The 23,450-nt window shown below is 46.1% G+C and overlaps 1 protein-coding gene across 1 annotated transcript in view; it reads left to right on the top strand.

Moving 5' to 3' along the window:
* Nucleotides 1–19,355, top strand: part of NOX5 (NADPH oxidase, EF-hand calcium binding domain 5) — a 42,781-nt gene extending 23,426 nt beyond the window's left edge. Inside the window, exons 10-16 of the mRNA XM_011940554.1 lie at nucleotides 3,428–3,570; nucleotides 7,480–7,524; nucleotides 8,100–8,224; nucleotides 8,513–8,594; nucleotides 9,625–9,724; nucleotides 17,520–17,686; nucleotides 18,743–19,355. Of these exons, the coding sequence (XP_011795944.1) occupies nucleotides 3,428–3,570; nucleotides 7,480–7,524; nucleotides 8,100–8,224; nucleotides 8,513–8,594; nucleotides 9,625–9,724; nucleotides 17,520–17,686; nucleotides 18,743–18,874 (794 nt within the window). The 3' untranslated portion in view covers nucleotides 18,875–19,355. The remainder of the gene's footprint in view (nucleotides 1–3,427; nucleotides 3,571–7,479; nucleotides 7,525–8,099; nucleotides 8,225–8,512; nucleotides 8,595–9,624; nucleotides 9,725–17,519; nucleotides 17,687–18,742) is intronic.
* The last annotated feature ends 4,095 nt before the right edge of the window (nucleotides 19,356–23,450 follow it).

Genomic DNA, 23,450 nt, shown 5'->3' with positions numbered 1-23,450 from the left:
ACACAGGGGCATTCAGCTGGACTTTGAATGGCTAGTAGGAGTTTACCAGATAGGGAAGGAGATGGGGAGGAGGCAGAGGGAAAAGCAGACGTGAAACGATGAGCGCCTGGAGACTCAGAAGAGTCTCCTATAGCTAGAGCTATGGGGAGGGGGTGGGTGGGCAGGTGGAGTACCAAGGAAGGAAGGGAGGGACATACAGAGAGAGAAAAAGAGCATGAAAGGCAGGTGATGTTGCTGGCAAAGACAGTTAGAGCTAGGATGGGACTAAGGAAGATTTCAGAAGCAAAGTTGGAATCCAGATGGATGGAGCAGCCAATTGGGAGCCATGAATGGTTCTTAAGCAGAGGAGTAGCTGGCTCAGGAGAGGATATAGGCGTTTTTAAGAGGGCTGTGATGGGAGACCAGGTTTCCCTACTCCTACCTGGACTTGGGCCTTATAGAGCCCCAAGGCAGCAGAATCCCTCACACCCTTCTCCTCCAGCCCTGAACCATTCCCACTGCTTTTTGGGTCCCCAGCACGCACAGAACAGTTCAGCTGATGCTTTTGCTCAGTTGTCCTCTGACTCTCACCCATGCACGTGCCTTCCTTCCAGTCCCAGGCTGTTTTTGGAGCTGCCACCTGGACCCCTGCCCTTCTGGCCAGGCCAGTGATTGGCCTTCCCACCATGAGAGGTGCCTCCAAGTATGGCAAGGGTGGCTTGCACTGACATTTCCAACAGGGAAGGCCTTGAGTGACCTATTACAGTAAGACCCTTGCTTGGCCTCATGAGGGTTACCCGGCCCTGCATGCTGGGGGTTCTCTGACTCATCCTGGTTACAAGCTTTAGTGTCACTCAGGATGCCTCCCAGACCCAGCCCAGCAGGACCCCTGGCCCAGATCCCTCAGCTCACAATGTAGACCCAAGGCCAGGGTTTCCACATGTGGGGCTGCATACCCCCTACCTTGAAATCACCTGAATTGTGCCCTCAATGTACCATGGAACAAAGGTAGAGGTTGGAGAGCGCGAGGCTATTTTCTCCCTATTTTTTTCCTGTTCTTTTCTACTTTGTGAAGAACGTCTGTGCTCTCAGAGAACTCAGACAATATCAAAATATGTACAGAAGAAAATGAGAATCCTTCAAATAATTTTATCCAAGGGAAACCATTGTCAATTATTTGGTGAATAGGCTTCCAGCTCTCTCTCTCTATCTACATGGCTAACCAGATGGAGAGATTTTGTATACATGGGCTCACACTAGAGGCAATGTTTCATAGCAGTAGTATGTCATGGAGATCTTTGTATATCAGTGAAGATAGAGCTTTTCCTTTTTGTGCCTGCATGGTATTCCAGTGTATGGATACTAATATGGTTATTGACTATTATTAATATTATATGGGTGTGTCATGTATTTCACCCATTCTTTTTCTCCCCTAACTTTCCAAACTTGTTATATTTCACCAGTTCTTTTTTTTTTTCTAGAGTCTCACTCTGTCACCCAAGCTGGAGTGCAGTGGCATGATCTCGGTTCACTGCAGCCTCTGCCTCCCAGGTTCTCCTGCCTCAGCCTCCCGAGTAGCTGGGATTACAGGCGTGCACCACCATGCACAGCTAAATTTTTGTATTTTTGTATTTTTAGTAGAGTCGGGATTTCACCATGGTGGCCAGGCTGGGTCTTGAACTCCTGACCTCAGGTGATCCACCCGCCTTTCCCAAAGTGCTGGGATTACAGGCATGAGCCCAACCTTCACCATTGCTTGAAGGGATTTCTTCTGGGTCTCAGTTTGGAATCTGCCTGTCCTTGGACCCTGGGAGAGTCTCCTGCCCTGAGCTGAAAGGGTTCATGTAGGGGGCTGGTAAATATACCAACTTTGTTTACAGAGCTTGTTTACTGGATTCAGGAGTGGGACTCAGTTTAGCAACTGTGGCTGAATGAATTCAACCACCATTCTTGCAGGCCTCCTAGGTCTGAGTCATTGCTTGAAGCACTTCAGGATACATTTATGTAGCCAAGGCATGCAAGCGCCTAAAGGCGCTGATGCCCGAATGAAGGAGGAAACCTCAGAAAGGTGGATGGAGCTAGGATCCTAGAACTTGAGCTCTAGTCCTGACTTTTCAATCCACTCCTCATAAAATGGCGAAGCAACTCTCTAAGCCTCTGTAAAATACATGGTAACACCAGGTCATGAATTCCTTCATCAACTTGAATGGGACGTCTTTATTTTCACTAACCTCTAACTGAAATTTAGCGTTTTCTTCAATGATAAATGTGAGTAACAAACCCCAGGAGCATTAATGATACTTCTGACTTTTTCACGGTGAAAACCATGGATGTCTTTCTATCATGTTACAGCTGTGGCCAATGCTTCAAGAGTATTTATGCTCACTACTACTTCTGATCCCCGGGGCTCGTTGGGGCCTGCTAGAGCTCATTAATTCATGTATTAACAAGGAAACACATGGATTCCTGTCACAAATTTGTTTTTTTTTTTTTTAACATTTTGGTAACTAATTATAACTGGATTCATATGTAATTTCTCTGTATATTACTTTATGTCAAGCTTGTCCAACCCGTGGCCCTGGACAGCTTTGAATGTGGCCCAACACAAATTCATAAACTTTCTTAAAACATGATGAGACTTTTGTGTGATTTTTTTTTTTCTGTTTAGTTCATCAGCTATTGTTAGTGTTAATGTATTTTATGTGTGGCCCAAGACAATTCTTCTTCTTCCAGGGTGGCCCAGGGAAGCCAAAAGGTTAGCCATCCTGTTTCATGTATTTAGACCCTTATTCTGAGAAGGAGACTATCCACTGCCTTTGCAGGACTGCTAAAAGAATCCGTGGTTTAAAAAAAAAAAAAAAAAAAAAAAAGGAAAAGGACAAGGACAAGGGTTCAAAGCAGGAGATCTCTTGCATCCTCCTCACTCTGATGTTGTGGATTCTATTTGGTACCACTCAGCAGAAGAGTCACATCACCTCACACCACATTTCCGTAAGTCATTCATTCAACAGAGGACCTTAGTAATTACATTCCAGGCATGGATACCATGAAAGCAGTTGGTACCACCATGGACTGAGCACCTACTGTGTGCAGAGCCATTGACTAGCAGGAGGGCCTGTTTTGGTGAGACCTTGGCCTGATGGAGGTGGCAGGGTCCCCGCCTTTAGAAAATTCCTAGTGAGCTGCTCTGATCCTTTCTTTGGTATAGGAGTCTGTACCCTTATTAAGCTCAGGTTGACTTCATCAAGAAAGATCTCAAGGTCTGTCCCAAAGAGATCAACTGTCCAAGTCCTTTGGCTGTGGCTGCTAGTTTGGTCCTGAGGAAGGACATTCAAACCAGGACTTGGAGGGCTGAGGCCCAGCACCAATTCCTCCAGTGGGGTGAGGCCTGCTCCCTGGTGCTGGTCACTATGGACCTCCTTCCCCCTCCCACTCTTCTCTTGCTCAGACACTATCTGGCTGCACATCCGGTCCCAAGGCCAGTGGACAAACAGGCTATATGAGTCCTTCAAGGTATCAGACCCCCTGGACTGTGGTTCCAAGAGGCTGTCGAGGAGTGTGACAATGAGAAGGAGCCAAAGGTTGTCCAAGGTAGGTGGCTACTGGAGAGAAGGGGTCCAATCTGCTGGCAAGCCCACAGAGACCAAGTTGCCTCCTTCTTCTCAGTGAGTATCAATTATTGAGCAACTGCTGTATACACAAATGGCAGCACAAGGGGGTTAGGCAACTGCTGACTCCGTGGTTCAAGAACCTTCTCGAAGTCTTACCACTCCAGATCCTTCCCAGTCTAATGTCCCCCATTAGATGGGGGAGAGAGCAACAGAAAGAGAGTGGGAATTGAAATCAGAAAGACCCATCTCCAGGTCTCTGCTCTAATATTTTCTAACAATGTGGCCTTGGGCATGTCCTTTGGTTTGTTCATCTATAAAATAGAAGTAGTTTCCTCTGTTACTTACCTTTCTCTTATGACTATTTAAAAAACCAACTGAATGAATGCACATAAAGTACTGCGTGAACTAGGCAGCTGGGTCCAGGTGGACCCCCTCATCATCATCATCACCATCAGCAATGTTATTCTCTTTTGATCCTTGATGAAACCTATAAAGCTGATGAGCTGCTGGTGCCATCAAGGTTTTGGAGGAACAGAGAGAGACAGAGCAACTGCTAAAGAAATAAGAATAGATACTGAGGCTGAGGGTGGCTGAATTCAAACTAAGTAGACTGTGCCTCATGGCTGGGAGACAGGTTAACATATGAAAACCCTGCCATAGGAGACATCCCCAGGCCTAGCCCAATCCTGCCTTGCCATTGGGGAATTTAAAGTCCAGGGTTGAAATCCAGGTGAGATCCTGCTTGGCCAGACCAGAGGACATTTCCAGGACCACACCAGGAGCAAAGCTCTGGGATATACACGATTAGGTAGGAAAAGCAGAACGTTCTCGGCTGTTAATCAGGGAAATTTCCTGAAGGAGGAAGCTGACTTTCAAAATCAGATGAGTTATGGCACATTGTGGATCAGTGGGCTAGATACACTAAAAGCTGTTTCCTTGGGACCTCAGTTGCCTCTGCCACTATAAATTGGCACAATCTTTTCTGGCAGGCAGCCTGGCCATATGTGTTAGCATTTTAAATATGTATACCTACATGCCCAGCAACTCCATTTTAGAAATATATTCTTAAAAGCTAACTGGGGGCCAGGCGTGGTGGCTCACATCTGTAATCCCAGCACTTTGGGAGGCTGATGCTGGTGGATCATGAGGTCAGGAGATCGAGACCATCCTGGCCAACATGGTGAAACCACGTCTCTACTAAAAACACAAAAATCAACCAGACATGGTAGTGCGTGCCTGTAGTCCTAGCTACTTGGGAGGCTGAGGCAGGAGAATCGCTTGAACCCGGGAGGCAGAGGTTGCAGTGAGCCAAGATTATGCCACTGTACTCCAGGCTGGGCAACAGAGCGAGGCCCCATCTTAAAAAACAAAAGCTAATTGGACAGGTGCACACAAAATATAGTAATTTCCTTGTTAATTTAGCAAATATTTGTGGAGCGCAGCATCTGCTTTTTTCCAGGTTCTATTCTAGATGCTGGAGATCTATCAGTAAGTAACATAGGCATAGTCACTGCTTACCTTCTGGTGGGGAGACAGACAATGAACAAATCAAATATATGCATAATATATCAGGTGATAATAAATGCTGTAAAGATAAATAAGTCAGTGTCAAGAGGTAGGGATGGGAAAAGTGCTATTTCAGAGAGGGTGGTTGTTTACAATAATGAGAAGATGAAGCTAATCAAAATGCCCAACAGGAAAATACCTAAATAAATTGCTGATCACCTTTACAATAGAATATTAAATCTCCTAAGAAAATGATTCGGTCAATTTAAATGTATTTACTTGGAAAACCTGTTAAGATGTAGTAAGTGGAAAAAGCAGGCTACTAAAAAGTATGCTCCATTTATATAAAAGTATCGTGTATGTCTGTGTTAGAAAAAAATCTGTAAGTGCATGGAGAAAATGCTGAGTAGTTACGTGCTCTGATACTTTTTTCACTATTGTTTAATAGTTTCTATATCTGTATTTTTAAAGATAACGTTATTGATTTGTGATTTAAATAATAAAGAAATTTCTGTTTTGAAACAAAACAGAGTGTACAGCCCCCACCCATCCATTCCTGCATCTCAGCACAGGGAGTTGTGGCGTCCGACAAGGACATCACTGGAGCTGACATCCTACAGGTCCAAGGGAGATCCCTGGCCGCAGGACGAAGACCTGGTGTACACGAAGACAAAAGAGGAGACTCACGCATGGTGGGAAGCCTATTCTGAAGACAGTGGCCTAGTAAGGCTGAGGAAGGTGGGACTAGAGGCAGGAGGGCCAGCTGGCTTATCTTCCCATGGATGGTGGGTCCTTGGAACATGCCTTAAGGTCAAGCCATGTTCAGGAAGGACGACACATCACCTGGGTTTCTCTGAAGCCAGTCATCTGCCTGCTACCTTCCCAACTTTTGCCTAATTACTGCCCCAGTAATACTTTCTACTTAGTATTTCTCTTACATCCCAACATTACTTTAAACTTAATTGTATTTCAAAAGGAGTCTTAAGATTATTATCTCTAATGGAAAACTAGCATTGCATGTCATGAACACAGGATAGCTCTGAAAGTAAAAACAATGAGAATCAATGTTATTAAATTCTTGTTAGACGGCCTGTCTGCTAAGGCTCCAAGCCAGAGGTGGTGCTCCACACTCTTCCTTTTCCTTCCTTCCTTCCTTCCTTCTTTCCTTCCTTCCTTCCTTCCTTCCTTCCTTCCTTCCTTCCTTCCTTCCTTCCTTCCTTCCTTCCTTCCTTCCTTCCTTCCTTCCTTCTTTCCCTCTCTCTCTCTCGCCCCCTCCCTCTCTCCCTCTCTCTCTCTTTCTTTCTTTCACACTTTCTTCCTTTTCTTTCTTTCCTTTCTCACTTTGTAAAAAGGAAAGAAAAAAAGAGAAGAGGTTAGTAAGTGTTAGAGAGGTGGTAGAGATGTATTAGCCAGAATGGAAGGCTTTCTTGTTGCCATCAGAAGGACTAAAGAAAATTGAAAGGAGAGGAACTGTCTCATAGCCTAACTCTCAAACCACCACCAGGAGTTCATGCCCCACACCAGGGGAGCAGCCTTCAGTCATCTCTGGGCAAAGAAGCAACATGGCGTGATGTCACGATCCTGGACAGGCAGCAGGAGACCCAGGATCCACCAGAGCTCCGTGGGAACGTGGGCACGTCCTTCCCATGCTCTCAGCCTGGATGATTGTGAAGGTCACTCCTAACTCTGCCTCCTGCACCAGAGCAGGAAATAGCACAGGCTCCTTTAGGTCTGTTCTGGGGTCTGCTTCCTTCACCTTCCAGAAGGAAAGATACTGACTCGGATAGGGCTGTCTGACTGTCTACCATGCTCCAAGTCCTGAGGAAGACAGAGGAGGCCTGCTCTCTTCCCCCTAGGAGCACACTGTCTGCAACCCCAGAGCAAAGCCCTAGGGCCCGGGGAACTGTGAGCCAGGGGAGACCCTGGCTTCTCTGCTTGGAGAAGGTGGGAAGAGCTTCGAAGAGGAATAGCAACTTCAAATAAACTGGACAATGAAAGATACAGTGTGCACTGAAGGAATATGACAGCTGGGGAAGAGGAAAGGGTGTTTCAGGCAGAGGGAAAAGAATATTTCAGGCTAGGAGGGGAGTGCTTTCCAGTCACACCCTGAAACTGACTTGTGCTGGACCATAGGAGCCACTGTTAAATTTTCAGAAATTTCATGAGCTGGTTATTAAACACAGTTGTTATGGTGGGAGCCACGGTGGGCAGGATTTACACCACAGAAATGGGCAGAAGCTAACAATCAAGACTGTTATCCCTCCTCCAGAAGTCAGTTTACCAGCACATCCCTGATGTTCTCCTTCAAGGGCAAAGAAGCTTCTAAGAAATGCCTAATACTGTCCACTCCAAGACCCATAACTCTCTGCTCTACTCCCTGCAGGGCTCCAAGATACTTTTGGAGAACCACCAATTCTGTAACGTCAAGGTGAGAGGCTGCAGGGGTGGACATGAGCAAGAACGCCTGCCCCAACCAAAAGAAATGAAGTCTTTGCCTTTAAGGAGGGGCTGTTGTGATTGTGGGTACTCAAGCTCCTCAAATCCCCATGGGCTGACATCCAGGTATCCGGGTCATGTAACCACATCCCTCCCCCTGCTCTTTATATCCAAGGGTGCTCAGCCTCACACCTCACACTCGGCCTGTCTCTTCTCCAGGAGCAGGGATGGGTGTGCAGCGTACAGGGCTACGTGCTCTCTGTGCCTGTCTCCTGGGCATCCACGGCACACACCCAGCAGTGACAGGCACACAACCCTGGGATGTGGATCGAGTCCTTGTTTTCACTAGCTCTGCATTCTAACACCTAGAGCTCTCCCCAGGCTGGTGCTGAGAGCACAGGATGTGGAAAGAGCACTGGATTGGGGGCCACTTAGACCTGAGTTCCAGCCCAGGAGATGTCTTTCTATGTATAAAGGGGGTCCTGAAGCCCTGGGGACATCCCCTGGTAACAGGGGAGACCAACGTCACCCCCCCATCTCCCTTCTCTGACTCCCTCTTGTGCGCAGTGCTACATCGATGGGCCTTACGGGACCCCCACCCGCAGGATCTTCGCCTCTGAGCACGCTGTGCTCATCGGGGCAGGCATCGGCATCACCCCCTTTGCTTCCATCCTGCAGAGTATCATGTACAGGTGGGCAAACAGTGTGCTCTTGCCTGCATCCTGGGTCAGAGCCCCAAGGCGCCCTCCCCGCTCCTCCTCCCTTTATTCCTTCTCCTTCCTCTACTTTCTCCTGTCTCTGCTCTTCTCTCTCTTGCCTCTCCTGCTCTGCCCCCATCTCCTTTTTGTGTCTCATCCCTCCCCTCCCTCATAGAGTGGACTCTGCCACCCCACCCTTGCTCCCTGTCCCCTGAACTGTTCTCTGGGGTCTTGAAAAGTCTCGCCCCAAATTTACCACCCCTTCCTCCTGCCTCCCCTCAGGCACCAGAAAAGAAAGCATACTTGCCCCAACTGCCAGCACTCCTGGATCGAAGGTGTCCAAGACAACATGAAGCTCCAAAAGGTGAGTACCACCTCCTGACCTTCTCCCCTGGACACCTCCTAAAATAGGAGCCCATCCTCCTGTGCAAAGGTAGGAGCGGATAGGTGATCCCTGATGGGATCTTTCTTTCCCCATGATACCCTGAGTTCTCTTAAATGAGTTCTCCTGGTGCCTCCTGAATGTCTGAGCCCCGCCCCTGCTTCCATGTTCCCATCACCTCTGAGACACGTTCTGAACATTTCATTAAAGGTTGCATAGCTTGACAGCCAGGCAGTCTGGATTCAGTTACAGCCATAATGCTGCCTATCCATGACCCTATGGTGGTTTTAAGAATGAAAACATACTGGCTGGGCACGGTGGCTCATGCCTGTAATCCTAGCACTTTGGGAGGCCAAGGCAGGCAGATCACTTGAGCCCAAGAGCTCAAGACCAGCCTGGGCAACATAGTGAAACCCCATCTCTACCAGAAATACAAAAAATTAGTTGGGTGTGGTGGCAGGCACCTGTGGTCCCAGATACTTGGGAGACTGTGGTGGGAGGATCACTTGAGCCCAGGAGGCAGAGGTGGCAGTGAGCTGACACCACACCACTGCACTCCAGCCTGAGAGACAGAGTGAGACTCTGTCTCAAAAAAAAAGAAATAATAATAATAATGAAAATAATATAATCAAATAATAATAATGAAAACATGTTTGCCTTTTGAAAATTCATCATCCTGTATATGCCACTTAGAAGAGTTTCTTAAAAAGTAATTTATGTTTTTCTGGCTATCCTAAGCGAGTATTTCGACACACTGTTTGTTGTAAACAGTAGAAGATATTAGAGAAAATCCCCGCCTTGGGGTGAGAAACCTGGTTCTGGTGCCATGCTGCTCTGTGATCTGTGCATGGCTGCTCACTTCTATGAGCCTTGATTTTTCCCTCCCTTAAATGGGTATGTGAATGTTCCCTGCTTACTTCAGGGTGGTCATATGGGTCCCAGGGATTACAGATGTGAGCCTCCTGCAAATGAGGGAGACCCAGCCGCTGAGCTGAAGGGCCTCTCCCCCTAGGTGGACTTTATCTGGATCAACAGAGACCAGCGGTCTTTTGAGTGGTTTGTGAGCCTGCTGACTAAACTGGAGATGGACCAGGCCCAGGAGCCTCAACATGGTAAGAGAGGGACAGGGCCTGAGGGCAGTGGGAGTGGGACAGGGGCCTTCAGCATCTGTAAAAAAATAATTTATTGATATGAAACCCACGTAACCTAAAATGAACCATTTAACCATTAAGCGAACTCAGAGGCTTTTTTTTTTTTGAGACAAGGTCTCACTCTGTCACCCAAGCTGAAGTGCAGTAGCATGATTATGGCTGACTGCAGCCTCTACCTCCCAGGTTCAAGCAATCCTCCTGCCTCAGCCTCCGGAGTAGCTGGAACCACAGGTGCAGGCCACCACTCCAGCTAATTTTTTTTTTTTTTTTTGTAGAGAGGAAATCTCCTTATATTGCCCAGGCTAATTCAGTCTTTTTAAGAAGGTGTTTGTTCCATATCTTGAGAAGTAGGATGGGGGGAGGTTCTATTAAAATGTAATATTTTGTAAAGTTGAAAAATAGAAGGGGGAAAAAAAAAGCCCTCATAATCTCATCCAGCTATCCAGATGATGCCAGGCATTTTAAAGGATTCCCTTCCAATTTTTGTTTTCTTATTCACATTTTATAAAAATATACTTCTTTATTTTTATAATTTATCTTTTTCATGACATATCTTTTAATTCAGAATAGGCACATGTTGAAAATTTAAATTCCTAGGACTCACCCCAGACCTTCCAAATCAGATGGATTCTCTGAGAGTCGGGCTCAGGAATGTGCATTTTAACATGCCCCTCAAACGATTCTTATTCACACTAATTTGTGTTTGGCTTTTGAAGTATAATTTACATACAGTAAAGTTTACCAATTTAAGCATACAATGAATACAATGACATTTTGACAAATGCATACAGTAGTGTAACCACCACAGCAATCAAAATATGGAGCGTTTCTTTCCATTACTCCTGAAAATTTCCTCTTCCTGTTTTGCAGTCAACACCCTCCCCTGACTTGTAACCCCTGGCAACCACTGGTCTGCTTTCTATCACTACAATTTTGCCTTTTACAGCATTTTATAGAAATGGAATCATATAATATGTAGTCTGTTCCATCTGACTTCTTTCGCTTAGCATAATACCCTCAAGATTTATCCGTGTTGTTGCATGTATCAGTAAGTCATTCATTCCTTTTCATTGCTAAGTGGTATTCCATTTTATGGGTGTACCACCATTTGTCCAATTATCTTTTAAAAAGAAATTTAAAAATCAGAAAAACGAATTTTTTATTTTTATACACATATTTACCATTTCTGGGTTCTTTACACTTTTTGTGCTTGGGTTGAGATTTCCATCTGGGAAAGTTTTCGTTCTGCTTGAAGAACTGATGGTTCTTTGTAGTGCAGGTCTACTGGTGAGAAACTCTTTTGGCTTTTGACTGCAAACACCTTATCACACTTTGATTTTTGAAAGATATTATCACCAGTTGATTATGTTTTCTTTCATTACTTTGAAGATACCTCCTCATTGTCTTCTTGCCTGCACCCTTTCTGACAAGATGATTGGTGCCATTACCTTTGTTCCCCCATACATAATGTTTCTTTTAAAAATCTCACCACTTGTAAATTTCTATCTTTGTCACTGATTTTCAGTAATTTTGTTATGATGTGCCTTGGTGTGGTTTTATGTTTCTTATACTTGGAGGTCATTGAACTTCTTGGCTTAATGGGCTTATAGATTTCATGAGATTTGAAAATTTTCCAGCTGTTTGAAAAAACATATTTATCTGTTTTTTGTTTGTTTACTTCCTCTTACCCTTCTTGCCACTTCAGTTACACAGTTTGATATTATTCCACAGGTCACTGAGTCTCTATTTTTCTCTTTCTTTCTCTCTCTCTCTGCTTCATTTTGGATAGTTTCTATTGCTATGTCTTCAAGTTCACTGATCTTTTCTTCTGTAGCACATTATCTATTATTCCCACCCGAATAAAAATCCCAGCAGGATTTTTGAAAAATAGAGATTGACTAGCTGATTCTGAAATGTACATAAAAAGCCAAAGGACTTAAAACAGCTGTTGATTCTACCCAATGTATTTTTCATTTGTTACTGTATTTTTCTTCTCCAGATATTCTGTTTGGGTCTCTCTTACATCCTTCATTTCTCTTGTTGACATATTTGTTGTTTTGTTTTGTTTTGTTTGAGACAGAGTCTCACTCTGTTACCCAGGCTGGAGTACAGTGGTGTGATTGTGCCTCACTGCAGGTTGGGCTCAAGCAATCCTCCCATCTCAGCTTTCCAAGTAGTTGAGACTGCAGGCATGCATGACCATGCCTGGCTAATTTCCTTGTGTTTTGTAGAGAAGGGGTTTCACCATGTTGCTCAGGCTGGTTGTCTTGAACTCCTGGGCTCAAGCAATCCTCCTGCCTCAGACTCGCAAAGTATTGGAATTACAGGCATGAGCCACCACGCCCGACCATCATATTTGTTTTATTTTGCTTTGATGTTCTCGAGCACATTCATTAATTATTTCAACATTTTTGTCTATTATGTCTATCATCTCTGTCACTTATGAGTCTGTATCTAATTACTAATTTTCTCCAGGTTAAATTGTATTTTCTGGCTTCTTTGCATGCCTGATAATTTATTATTTGATGCCAGACATTATGAATTTTATGTTGTTGTGTTATGGATTTTGTGTTCTTTATTATTTTATTTTATTTTTTATTTTTTTGAGACTGGATCTCGCTCTGTCGCCCAGGTGCGATCTCAGCTCACTGCAACCTCCGCCTCCCAGATTCAAGCAATTCTTCTGCCTCAGTCTCGCAAGCAACTGGGATTACAAGTGCCCGCCTCCACGCCCGGCTAATTTTGTATTTTTAGTAGAGACGGGGTGTTACGATGGTGGCCAGGCTGGTGTCAAACTCCTGACCTCAAGTGATCCGCCCGCTTCGGCCTCCCAAAGTGCTGGGATTACAGGCGTGAGCCACTGGCCTGGATTTTGTGTTATTTCTTTAAATAGTACTGCACCTCGTTCTGGCGCACAGTTAAATTATGTAAGACTGTGGGTCTTCTTGAGGCCCACTTTTAACTTCTATTGGGGTGAGTCCAGAGCAGTCTTTAGTGTGGGGTAGGACTCTACCTAATGCCCTATATATGGCAAAGCCTCTTCGCTTTTAGTGGGAACACAAACTATTCCCAGCTGCTTAGCTCGAGGTGTCGTCCATCCTAGTTTTTCTGGTCATTTTCTTTCACACATTCAAATTAATGCTCAGCCAGGGACTTAGGAGAAACTATGCAGATTTCCAGAGCTAGTGAGTGGCCTCCTCCCTGCCTCCCCTCCTCCCCTGCGTCTCTCCTTCTCTCCTTTCCTCCTTCCCTCTCTTCCTTTCTGCAGTTCCCTTTTCCAGTCTTGTGCCTGGTATTCTGGCTGTCTTGGCCTCTGTGAATGCCACTTTCTGTCTCCTCGCCTCAGGAGACTGCATCAGGCAATAAGCAGGGCTGTTGTAGGGTTTCCTTCATCTGTTTCTCTTCTCTCAGCAAGGACAGTCCCGTGCCACCTGCTGACCGATGTCTGGAAGCCATTGTTTCGTGTGTTTTGTACATTTTTCTTGTTGTTTCAGGTGGAAGGGTAAATGTGGTTCACTTTACTACAATGTAAATTTTTCTTTTTTTTTTTGAGAGAGGGTCTGGCTCTGTCACCCAGGCTGGAGTACAGTGGCGCTCACTGCAACCTCTGCCTCCCAGGCTCAAGTGATCCTCCCACCTCAGCCTCCTAAGTAGCTGAGACTGCAAGTGTGCGCCACCATGCCCAGCTAATCTCCTTTTTTTTGTAGATGGGGTATCTCCAGGTTACTCAGGCTGGTCTTGAACTCCTGAGCTCAAGTGATCTATCAGCTTTGGCCTCCCAAAGTGCTGGGATTACAGGCATGCACCACTGCACCTGGCCTGCAACATATATTTTTGATGTACACAAGCTGTAAGTAGAGACAAACATGGATAAACAGATATATTTATTGGGGGTTAATGCTCAACCTTTTTTCTGATGAGTGACAATCAAAAAGTTTAGAGAATGATCTAAGATAAAGATTAGACACTCTGGCCGAGCACGGTGGCTCATGCCTGTAATTCCAGCACTTTGGGAGGCTGAGGTGGGTGGATCACGAGGTCAGGAGATTGAGACCATCCTGGCTAACACGATGAAACCTCATCTCTACTAAAAATTAGCCGGGCATGGTGGCGGGCGCCTGTAGTCCCAGCTACTCAGGAGGCTGAGGCAGGAGAACAGCGTGAACCCGGGAGGTGGAGCTTACAGTGAGCCCAGATCGTGCCACTGCACTCCAGCCTGGGCAAAGAGCAAGACTACGTCTCAAAAAGAAAAAAGAAAAAGATTAGACACCCTTTTTTCCTTCCATTCGTATTTTTTTGAAAAAAGATTAAAGACCTTAGTATATATGAAGTCTTTAACTGTTTGGTCCCTTCTTTTAACTTTTATCAAAAATGAATGTTTGGCCTGGTGGCTCATGCCTATAATCCCAGTGCTATGGGAGGCCAAGGGAGGATTGCTTGAGGTCAAGTTTGAAACTAGCCTGGGCAACATAGGCACACACTGTCTCTACAAAAAAAATTTTTTTAAAAAACTAGCTAGGCATGGTGGCATACACCTGTAGCCCTAGCTACTTGGGAGGCTGAGGTGGGAGGATCACTTGAGGTCAATAGTTTGAGGCTGCAGTGAGCCATGATAGCACTACTGCACTCCAGCTTGGGCAACAGAGTAAGACCCTATCTCAAAAAGAAAAGAAGGCTTGAATGTCTTCCCCTCAACCTCTCCAACCTCTCCCTTCTCACTGCCCAAATGTTTGCTGTATTCTACATATTTTACTAAGCATTTACTCTCTTCATTATTAAGTATGGTGAAATATTTCTCTGGATCATATCATAGTCTTAATGGACATCTTTGTGGCATACTGAGGTACACTATATTTAAATGTTAATCCGTTAAAGTCATTGTTTTGTTTTCCTTTTAATTTATAGAAGGAGAAATATCTTTAGATATGTTTCTGACTTTTTAAGGGAATTGGCATAGTGTTTTAGACTTGTTGAGTTCATTAGAACTAGAACGTATTTGACTCTTTAATTATCATAAAGTTGTCATGAGTGAATCCAAATTCCTATGATAAATACAGTTTATATGTTCAAGTAATCAAACAGAGTTTTCTACAAGAAACTATCCAAACAGATCTAGTTTACTATAACAAACATTCAGAACCTTAAAGTTCAAGTCAACAGTCTTTGGAAGATAACTCTTCAAGCTTAGAATAGTTCAGTAAAGCTCCTTGCCCTTTCTTGTAAATAACGATTACAGCAAATATTTATATACCATTGACTTCTTTTTCTTAAATGCTTTTACTGATATTAATTCATTAGAAACTCAATTTTATGATGACAAGCTGAAGGAAAAGTTTAAATTTAATTTAAATTTTCTAGTTACTGGCATATAAATATTTGCTGTTTGCTTCTTCCTAATCTGTGTAAACAAAGGGTAATAGCTAACCCACTGCTTTGCATTCTCAAAGCCACTCGAGTCAACAACTCTATCACATCAAATTTCTTTCAGGGTTTCTCATTAACTGCAGCTGAAATTTGTGGCTACTGATTTCAACTTTAATTATACGTCAAGGTTTGCATTAAATAATTTTTGGTTTATAATTTTTAATTTCTATAGCTTAAGCATCAATTATTCTAAGTTTGTATCTTTACTCTACCCTTAATAGCTATAGAACCTTGGGCATATTATTTAACCAGTTTGCCTTGAAAGCAGTTATCTGAAAAATCTGGATGCTACTAGTACCCACCTCATAGGATTGTCATGGGAATTAGATGAGATGTCATCTGCAGAACACATAGAACAGTGACTGGAGCTTAATAAAATGCTTGATAAATTTAGTGGTGGTGGTGGTGGTAATAGTAACTGCTTAATAAATTTATTTGTAGTGGAAGTGCTGGTAGTGATAACTGTTTAATAAAAGTAGTAGTAGTATTTAATGGCTATATAATGAATGGTATAGTTAGTGGTTATACCATAAATTATTTAACCAAGCTCCTACTACTGGACATTTTGTTTATTCCTCATTCTCCATAATCATAAAAATGCTGAAATTAATATATTTGTGCACATAATTTTTTTCTTGCTTTGGATGATTTTCTTAGGAAAGTGTCCCAGAAATTAGATGGTTGTCTCAAACACAGCTGGATGGAGCGGGTGAAAACCATGCCAGGGCATCCTCCACAGCCCCTTTATCTTCTCCCTCCCACCATGGTGTCTCCCCTTCCCTCCTCTTACCCCTCTCTGGGGTATGGTGACTCTGAGGCAGGGTAAGAAGCAGGGGGTCCTCCAGGTGGGCATCTCATAATACATCTCCCTCCCTCCCACACCATCCAGCACGACTAGGGGTTAAGTGACATGTGACATGAAATGTGCTATCCCTCCTAGGGCCATTTGCATTGTAACAGTGGCTAAGACCTTAGGCCAAATGAAAAATGGGCTGATGGTGACTTAGGAAACAATAAAAAAGCACGTTGGAATGGCAAAGCTCCTTTAGTGTGGGTATAGGGGAAGAGACGAAGAGGAGAAGAATGAGGTGATCGTCAGCTCGGGAATGCTCCTTCCCGCATCCTAGATCAGGCCCTGTCAACTCTGGCTTGAACCAACACTCAAGCTTAAGGCAGCACTCACCAATCTTTTTCTCATCATGGCACACATAAAAATGATAACATTCTGATGTCACGTCTGAGTATGGAACACAGAGGTGCCTACCTGGGAGCTCCTGAGTGCTGAAGGATCAGTATCCCAGCAGACCTATAACTTTGTGGTGCAGAACTGCAGGTTCTCTGGCCTCGTGGGCTCTTTTGTGCCAGTCTCCTTCCCCATCTCCTCAGCAATCCGATGCCCCTTCCTAAAGCGCTGTTTCATTATGTCACGCCCTACTCAGTTACTCTCAACCTTCCCCTCTCTCCTAGCTGGGCATTCAAGGCTCTTCTCATTCTGGCCTCAATCTGTTTCTAGTCCTATCTCCTTTTGCTCCCTTCCAAGGATGCGGCTCCAGCTGGGCACCACACCCTGCCCCGCCAACATCGCATTTGTTCCAGCCTCTCACTCTGTGCTCACACTAGTCCTACTTAGCATGCCTTCCCTTCACCTCTGCTTATACTCTCACCCCTCGTCCCAGGCCTAACCCAGTCCCCATCACTTCTGGGAAGCAGCTCTGTCTGCATTAGCCCTTCCCTGCATATCAGTAGCCTTCACGCTATGATCCATTCACTTGGCCCTTGACCCTTTAGTCCAAATTACCTTTTCATGTGTGTGGCTTGTGTCCCCAGCCAGGATGAGGACAGACATGTAAGGCACAGAAGGGCATGAGCTTTGAAGCCCAGAGACTGCCATGCTCACTGCCCTGGGATGCATTTCTCCTTCTATAAATACAAAAGATCTTGGCCAGGCACTGTGGCTCACACCTGTAATCCCAGCACTTTGGGAGGCTGAGGCGGGTGGATTGCTTGAGTCCAAGACCAGCCTGAGCAACACAGTGAAACCCTATCTCTACAAAAATACTAAATAAATAAATATAAAAGATACAACTCTTGGAGTGGTTGTGAGGCTCACCTTAGTACATATAAAGTGACTAATGTGTGCCATGCACATAGTAGGGCCAGCTCAAGCAATGGGCTGCCTTTCCTCTCCATGGCACTGGTCACGTGACAGATCCTGGGCAAAAGACCTATGGGTCTCCCTCCAAGCCCCAGGGTAAGGTAGTGGTTGGCATACTGCTCTGCGCCCATCATGGGTGCTAGACCCTCAGTGCAGTCGTCATCCCCTACCCAACAGACCGCTTCCTGGAGCTGCATATGTACATGACATCTGCACTGGGCAAGAATGACATGAAGGCCATTGGCCTACAGATGGCTCTTGACCTCTTGGCCAACAAGGAGAAGAAAGACTCCATCACGGGGCTGCAGACGCGCACCCAGCCTGGGCGGCCTGACTGGAGCAAGGTAATGCCAACTGGAGCCCTGCAGCTTGCAGATATGGATGAAGCTGAGAGCCCGAGGCAGTGGTGGGGCAAAGTCAGGGGCAAAGTGTGAGGTTAAGAGTTCAGAGTCCAGCAGGGACCTCATGGTGCAAAAAGTAAACAGGGCACCTACACTGGCTTTATCACTAGTCTTTGTTCCATCATTAGCCTCAGTTTCCCCATCTGTTCAGAGAGGAAGCTAGTCTCTATGACCTCAAAGACCCCTGCAGCTTTGACTCCCTATGGACCAGTGTCAGAAGGCCTGAGTGGACAAGGACCTGGAAAAACACCAAATCTTATCATCTCCTGTTACAAATGGGGAAACCGAGGCACAGAGACATGAAATAGTTTGCAATCCTTTTATTTTATTTCTCAGATTGGTTTTGTTATTATTTTCCTTCCCTGAACACTTACCTGTCAGGGTATACAGTTTGCAGGAAATGGCCCAGAAGGTGCTGCTTTTAAAAGTGCTGCAGATGACCCCATGTCTGGGTCATGACAGCTGAGTGGGAGGGGAATGTCCATGGTGAGTGCTTGGGCATCAAAGAGGACTCTCAGAAAAAGGCAATTCATAAGCAGAATTTGGGGTAGAAAAGGGTCCTCTCTCGGGGAAAGACTGACATCAGGAAAGATATTTAAATCACAGCAGGTGGCCAGCCCTGGGGACTAACACCAGGTTCAGACTCCCACGGGAGTCCCAGAGCACTGTATGCATCTCTCTGCGTATCTAATTTAGTGCCTGTCTCCCACAGTTGCAGATCCTTGAGTGGAGGGCCTGGGTCTTACTTATTTCTGGCCCTGGTCCCCTCCCTGGGGTTCTGGGTCATGTTGCCAGTTGAACAAATGGTTCTTAGTTGAACGGCTGAGTGTCGAACTCTGCGGTAAAATCCAGCAGCTGTGCCATGCAGCTCCTTGTGTAAAATGGGGATGCTTATTGCTGCTGACCTGTTATGCTGTTACCTCCAGGCGGTTGTGCCACTGGTGAGTCAGCAACTCCGCCTATCTTCCCTCTTCTCTTCCTCAACCCCATTGACTCCAGGTGTTCCAGAAAGTGGCTGCTGAGAAGAAAGGCAAGGTGCAGGTCTTCTTCTGTGGCTCCCCAGCTCTGGCCAAGGTGCTGAAGGGCCATTGTGAGAAGTTCAGCTTCCGATTTTTCCAAGAGAATTTCTAGCCTCACCTCTCCAAGCTCTGCCCCAAATCCACACCATGGGTCTGCTTCATCGCATTAGTATGAACACCCCCACAGGGACCAGCCTCAGACAACCCACCCAATAAGACAAAGCCTAGGGACCCCCTAATCCTGCTCAACACGGAGAACAGGAGACCCCAAGGGACAAATGAACTTCCTCTAGAACCCAGGGGAAGGGACAGTGCCTTGTTCAGTCTGCTGTAGATTCTGGGGTTGCTGTGAAACTGAGGAAACCAGAGGCTGGTGACTGGAGCTTGGGGGTGGGGTTCGAGGGGGCCGAGGGCAACCACTCCTCCAGACATTTTCTGACGGAGCCTTCCCCTACATCCGTGGTCCCAAACCTGCCCAATCATCGTCCCAAACCTGCCCAATCATCACAGTCATTTGGAAGCTTGTTTCTCCAGCATCTTATAAAATTGTTCAAACATACAGAAAGTGAGGAGAATCATACAGTGAACAGTGTTACCTACTTTCTAGACTCCTCAGTTAATATTTTCCTCTGTTTATCACATATTATCCATCAGTTCCTCCTTCCTCTTTCCATCTGTCAACTTACCTGATTTTTTGCATGCATTTTCAAGTTAGGTGAAGATATCTCAGCACACCTTGCCACTTGGAGGAACCTTCTTTAAATGCACATTCCTTGGTCCCACTATCAGAAATTCTGATTCTGATGATCTGGGAATGAAACCTGAAATATGTATTTTCCACCAAATCCATTTGCATCAGGAGAAATAAGCAGGATCTTTCCCTTCCCCTCCTTGTGTCTTTGTCTCCTCATCTCCCTGTCTCTCCTGGCATGTCCCTCAGAGCCTCTCTGGTCTCTGTATGCTGGCCTCTTCCTTCTCTCTGTGTGCTGAGTCACTTGAGAAACAAGATGGAGGCAGCCTCTTTTCGTGCCTCTTTCTGTATCATGGACAGGCCAAGTGCCTGGGGATGAAGCAGGCTGAGCCCGGAAGCTCAGCTCAGCCACACCCCGACTGTGTGGCCCTGGAAGCTTCCCCACATCTGTTTTTCTCGCCTGTGAAATGGGCTGATGCCATCCCTCAGTCACAGTTGCTGTGAGGTGAAATGGGATGCCAAGTGCTCAAGACATTCCTCCCCCACTGCAGTGCAGCTCCTTGCTGCTCCAGGCTTTTGTGTGTCTACGTCACTTTTCTTCATCCTGGCTCCCTCTATCTCTGTTTTCCAGCCTCTGTTTGCATCTGTCCCTGTCTGGACAGGAGGGAACAGTGGAGGCATCAAAGGCTCTCTCAGCACATACTATGGGGAGAAACGGCCCAGAGCAGAGGACGGGGGGGCCTCACCTCCTCCGTCTGATCTGGACATTTCCATCTGTGCCACACCATGAGGTCCTGTGAGCCCCACATTTCCTGGGCATCCTCCACCTTGCAGTCAGTCCTGCTAGGTTCTCTTCTTGACAGTGTAAAGCACCCTTCCCCAAGGCTGCCATCATGGGGTTGGAACCAGGCACTTTCCAATGGGATGGTAGCTGGCACCTTTCTTTTCCATGGGTTGGAAGTCCATGGTTGGGAAGGGGGAAGTGAAGAAGCCAGATCATAACCTGGACGATGACATCCCTTATCTAAGGTGGGGCTGGGATGCAGCAGATTGGGGGCGGGGAGGGGGCTAGGTGTGACGTGCAGGGGATGAGCCAGTTGGGCGGATGGAAGAATGAGGGTAGGGGCAAGCTGTCTTTTGAAAGGAGCAATAGGAAGGGATGGTGGAGGAAGAAGCTGAGGCAAGCCCCAGGGAGGGGAAGGCAAAACATGCCCTGGGGACTGGGACAGATCAGGATGGGAGTGAGGATGTCATCTCTAAGATGTGAGGAGGAACAAGAAGAAGAATATGAGAGGAGGAGTGGGGCCTGGCTGCCAGCCCTGCAGTCTAGGAGAGGCTAATTCGATTTGGGTGGGTGGAAAGTGGGGATCACACTTGCGCCGAGCCTCCATCTACCGGGACCTGGAGTCAACAAGGCCAGGAGACCTGGTGTTGGAGCCTTCCAACCTGATCGTGTTTAATTTCCAGCAAGCCTGGGGAGGCACACAACCCACCGGGGAAACTCACACCTGGACTTTTACCAGCCTGAGGCCACACACTCTTGGAACCTCTTTCCCTCTGTTGAGTCTGTACTTTCCCCTCTGCAGCGGCTTGGGAAGGCTTGGACAAAACACTCTCTGGAGCACAGAAGGAAACTAAAGCGAGTGTCCTGACTTCGGCTGGAGGATGTAAAGAGGGTGTGCCCAAACCATTTGGAAACGTGGCAGAATCTGTTTAGCATAGGCTGTCTCACACACGCACTCAATGCACACACACATTCGCATGTCACCATTTTGGATTCTTTCCAGTCTCTGTCTACACCGCCTTAACACGTTTGAGCCCTGTCCTCAGTCCTTTGCTGTCTTGTAACAAATTTCCACCAGGCTCCCACCCGTATATACAAATGGTCAGCTGTTCGTTTAGGACTTAATATTACAGTGAGTGGGAGCAGGTGGAAGGACTTGAACATACGATTCTAAAATCCATGCATGCCCACATGTGTGGCGACCGTATGCTCGTGTCCTGAGGTTTTCGCTCCAGACAGATTCCAGTTGCCCACGAGAGGGCGCTGCAGAATCACGGATCTCAAGAGGGTTTGTTTCCCAGGAAGTGAGACTGGTCCCTGAGTGGCAGTGAATCAAAAAGAAAGGGGCCGGGAAGACAGCGCCCTGTTCCAAAGCTCCCCACTAGAGGCAAAACCTCCACAGAGATGGATGTCTGTGAAGTCAAGAGACGTCATGTTCAAGGTCAGAGTTTCTCTAGCTGTCAGCTTCTCACCGCCGCCGCCTTCCCCCTAAAACTCTACCCTCCCCGTACCCAGTGTCCAGTTCTGGACTTTCCTCTTTTCTCCTTGCAACAAAATGCCCATCGGTGAGGTCCAGTTGAGCTGAACAGGCCTGGCCCAGGGAGAGTTCACAGGTCCAGGCTCTGTCTGCTCCAGTGGACATGTCATTGAAGGCAGCAGGACCACACGTGTGAGCAGATAGCATGCATGGTCTGGCCAGCTGGATGTTTCCCAGATGTGCTGATGTGCATCATCAGCCGTCAACAGGAAAACGCATCCGGATGGCCGGCTGACTTTTCTCCTTTCACCAGATGTTGGCAATGCTGCAGACACATCTGGGCCCACGACAGATAAGGCTGACACACGAAAAGACAAGAGAGAAGGAGCAAAGGCCAGTTATCGGCACATGTGCCCATCCTCACCCATTAAGCGGCAAACTCCCCGAGGCCAGACACGTGGACCCGAAGCCTAGCACAGAGTGGAGGCGGGATATGGTTCCTCCCAGGGCAAGGGGTTACTTAAATGGAATTATCCTTACAAAGGGTCTTTTGCACCTAATTGTCACTTGTAATTTGGGGAACAAAAGCACAAACACAAGCCCACTGAACCACTTTGCCAGGCGCCGCTGCATTGTTCTGTGAGGACAGCGCTGAGGGAGACAGCAGGCATTCCTGAAATGACCAATCAGGCAGGCCGCTCCCGGATGAGCTGCACAAGTGCAGGCTATTAATACACTGAGCCAGGGGCATTCGTGGGAGGGGAGGGGGCGTGGGCAACAGGGAGAGTCACCAGACTAGCAGACAAGGTCGAAGGTAGGGAGGGATGAGGAACAGTAGCCGAGACTGGCTCTGGGCCAACTTGTTGGAGATGCAGTGGACAAACTTTTGCCCTCTGGGAGGCAGAGCACTGAGTTCTACACTTGCCTCTGCCCCAGGCTGCTGCGTGACCTTGGCTATATCATTTGACCTCTCTGAGTTCTCACTTTCTTATTATAAAGTGAACGGATCAAGTATGTATGTGTTTAAGCACTTGTGTATGCATTTACAATTGTCATTTCTAGAAGGATGCATGAAAATATATTTATCTGTGTGCTCTGGGGAGTGGGAATGGAAGGATACAATGAAGGAAAGGATTTTGTGTTTTTGTTTTCCTTTTTGCCCTTCTGTAAAGTTTAAGTTTTTATTACTGTTATGGTTTTATTTTAAAAAGAAACCCAAAATAGAATGTCATGTAAAAGAAAATAAAACAAGTACCAAGTGTTTGATATGATCCTATTTATAGCACAGAAAATAAATGATGTATGTATATCGTGTGGGGATAAATAGATACAAATACACGGAAAGACAGTTAGAAGCCATCCCTAATCTGTCTGGGCCCAGATGTGTCTATAGCATTGTTAACATCTGGTGAAAGGAGAAAAGTCAGCCAGCCATCCTGCTGCGTTTTCTTGTTGATGGCCGATGACGCCCAAATGCCAAGCAGTTCGCAGTGGTTAACTGTGGAGGAGGCAAAGGAGGACTTGAATGTTTTCCTCTTCTCTGTTTGCTGTATTTGTGTGTTACCCGAGCAAGGTTTCACTTCCTGTATTACTCATGTGATATTTTACTTTCTAACCTATGTACTTTTGTATGGCTTGTATCTATTTTTTAAGAGTAAAACAAAATGCACAGATTATCTGCAGTGTTGTCTAAGATCCTGAATACTGATTTGTTTTCAAGTGAAAGTATTTCGGGC

This window comes from Colobus angolensis, unplaced genomic scaffold, assembly GCF_000951035.1.
Source record: "Colobus angolensis palliatus isolate OR3802 unplaced genomic scaffold, Cang.pa_1.0 Scaffold19, whole genome shotgun sequence".
NCBI classification, from domain to species: domain Eukaryota; kingdom Metazoa; phylum Chordata; class Mammalia; order Primates; family Cercopithecidae; genus Colobus; species Colobus angolensis.
This window is presented reverse-complemented; position numbering and strand designations above follow the sequence as displayed.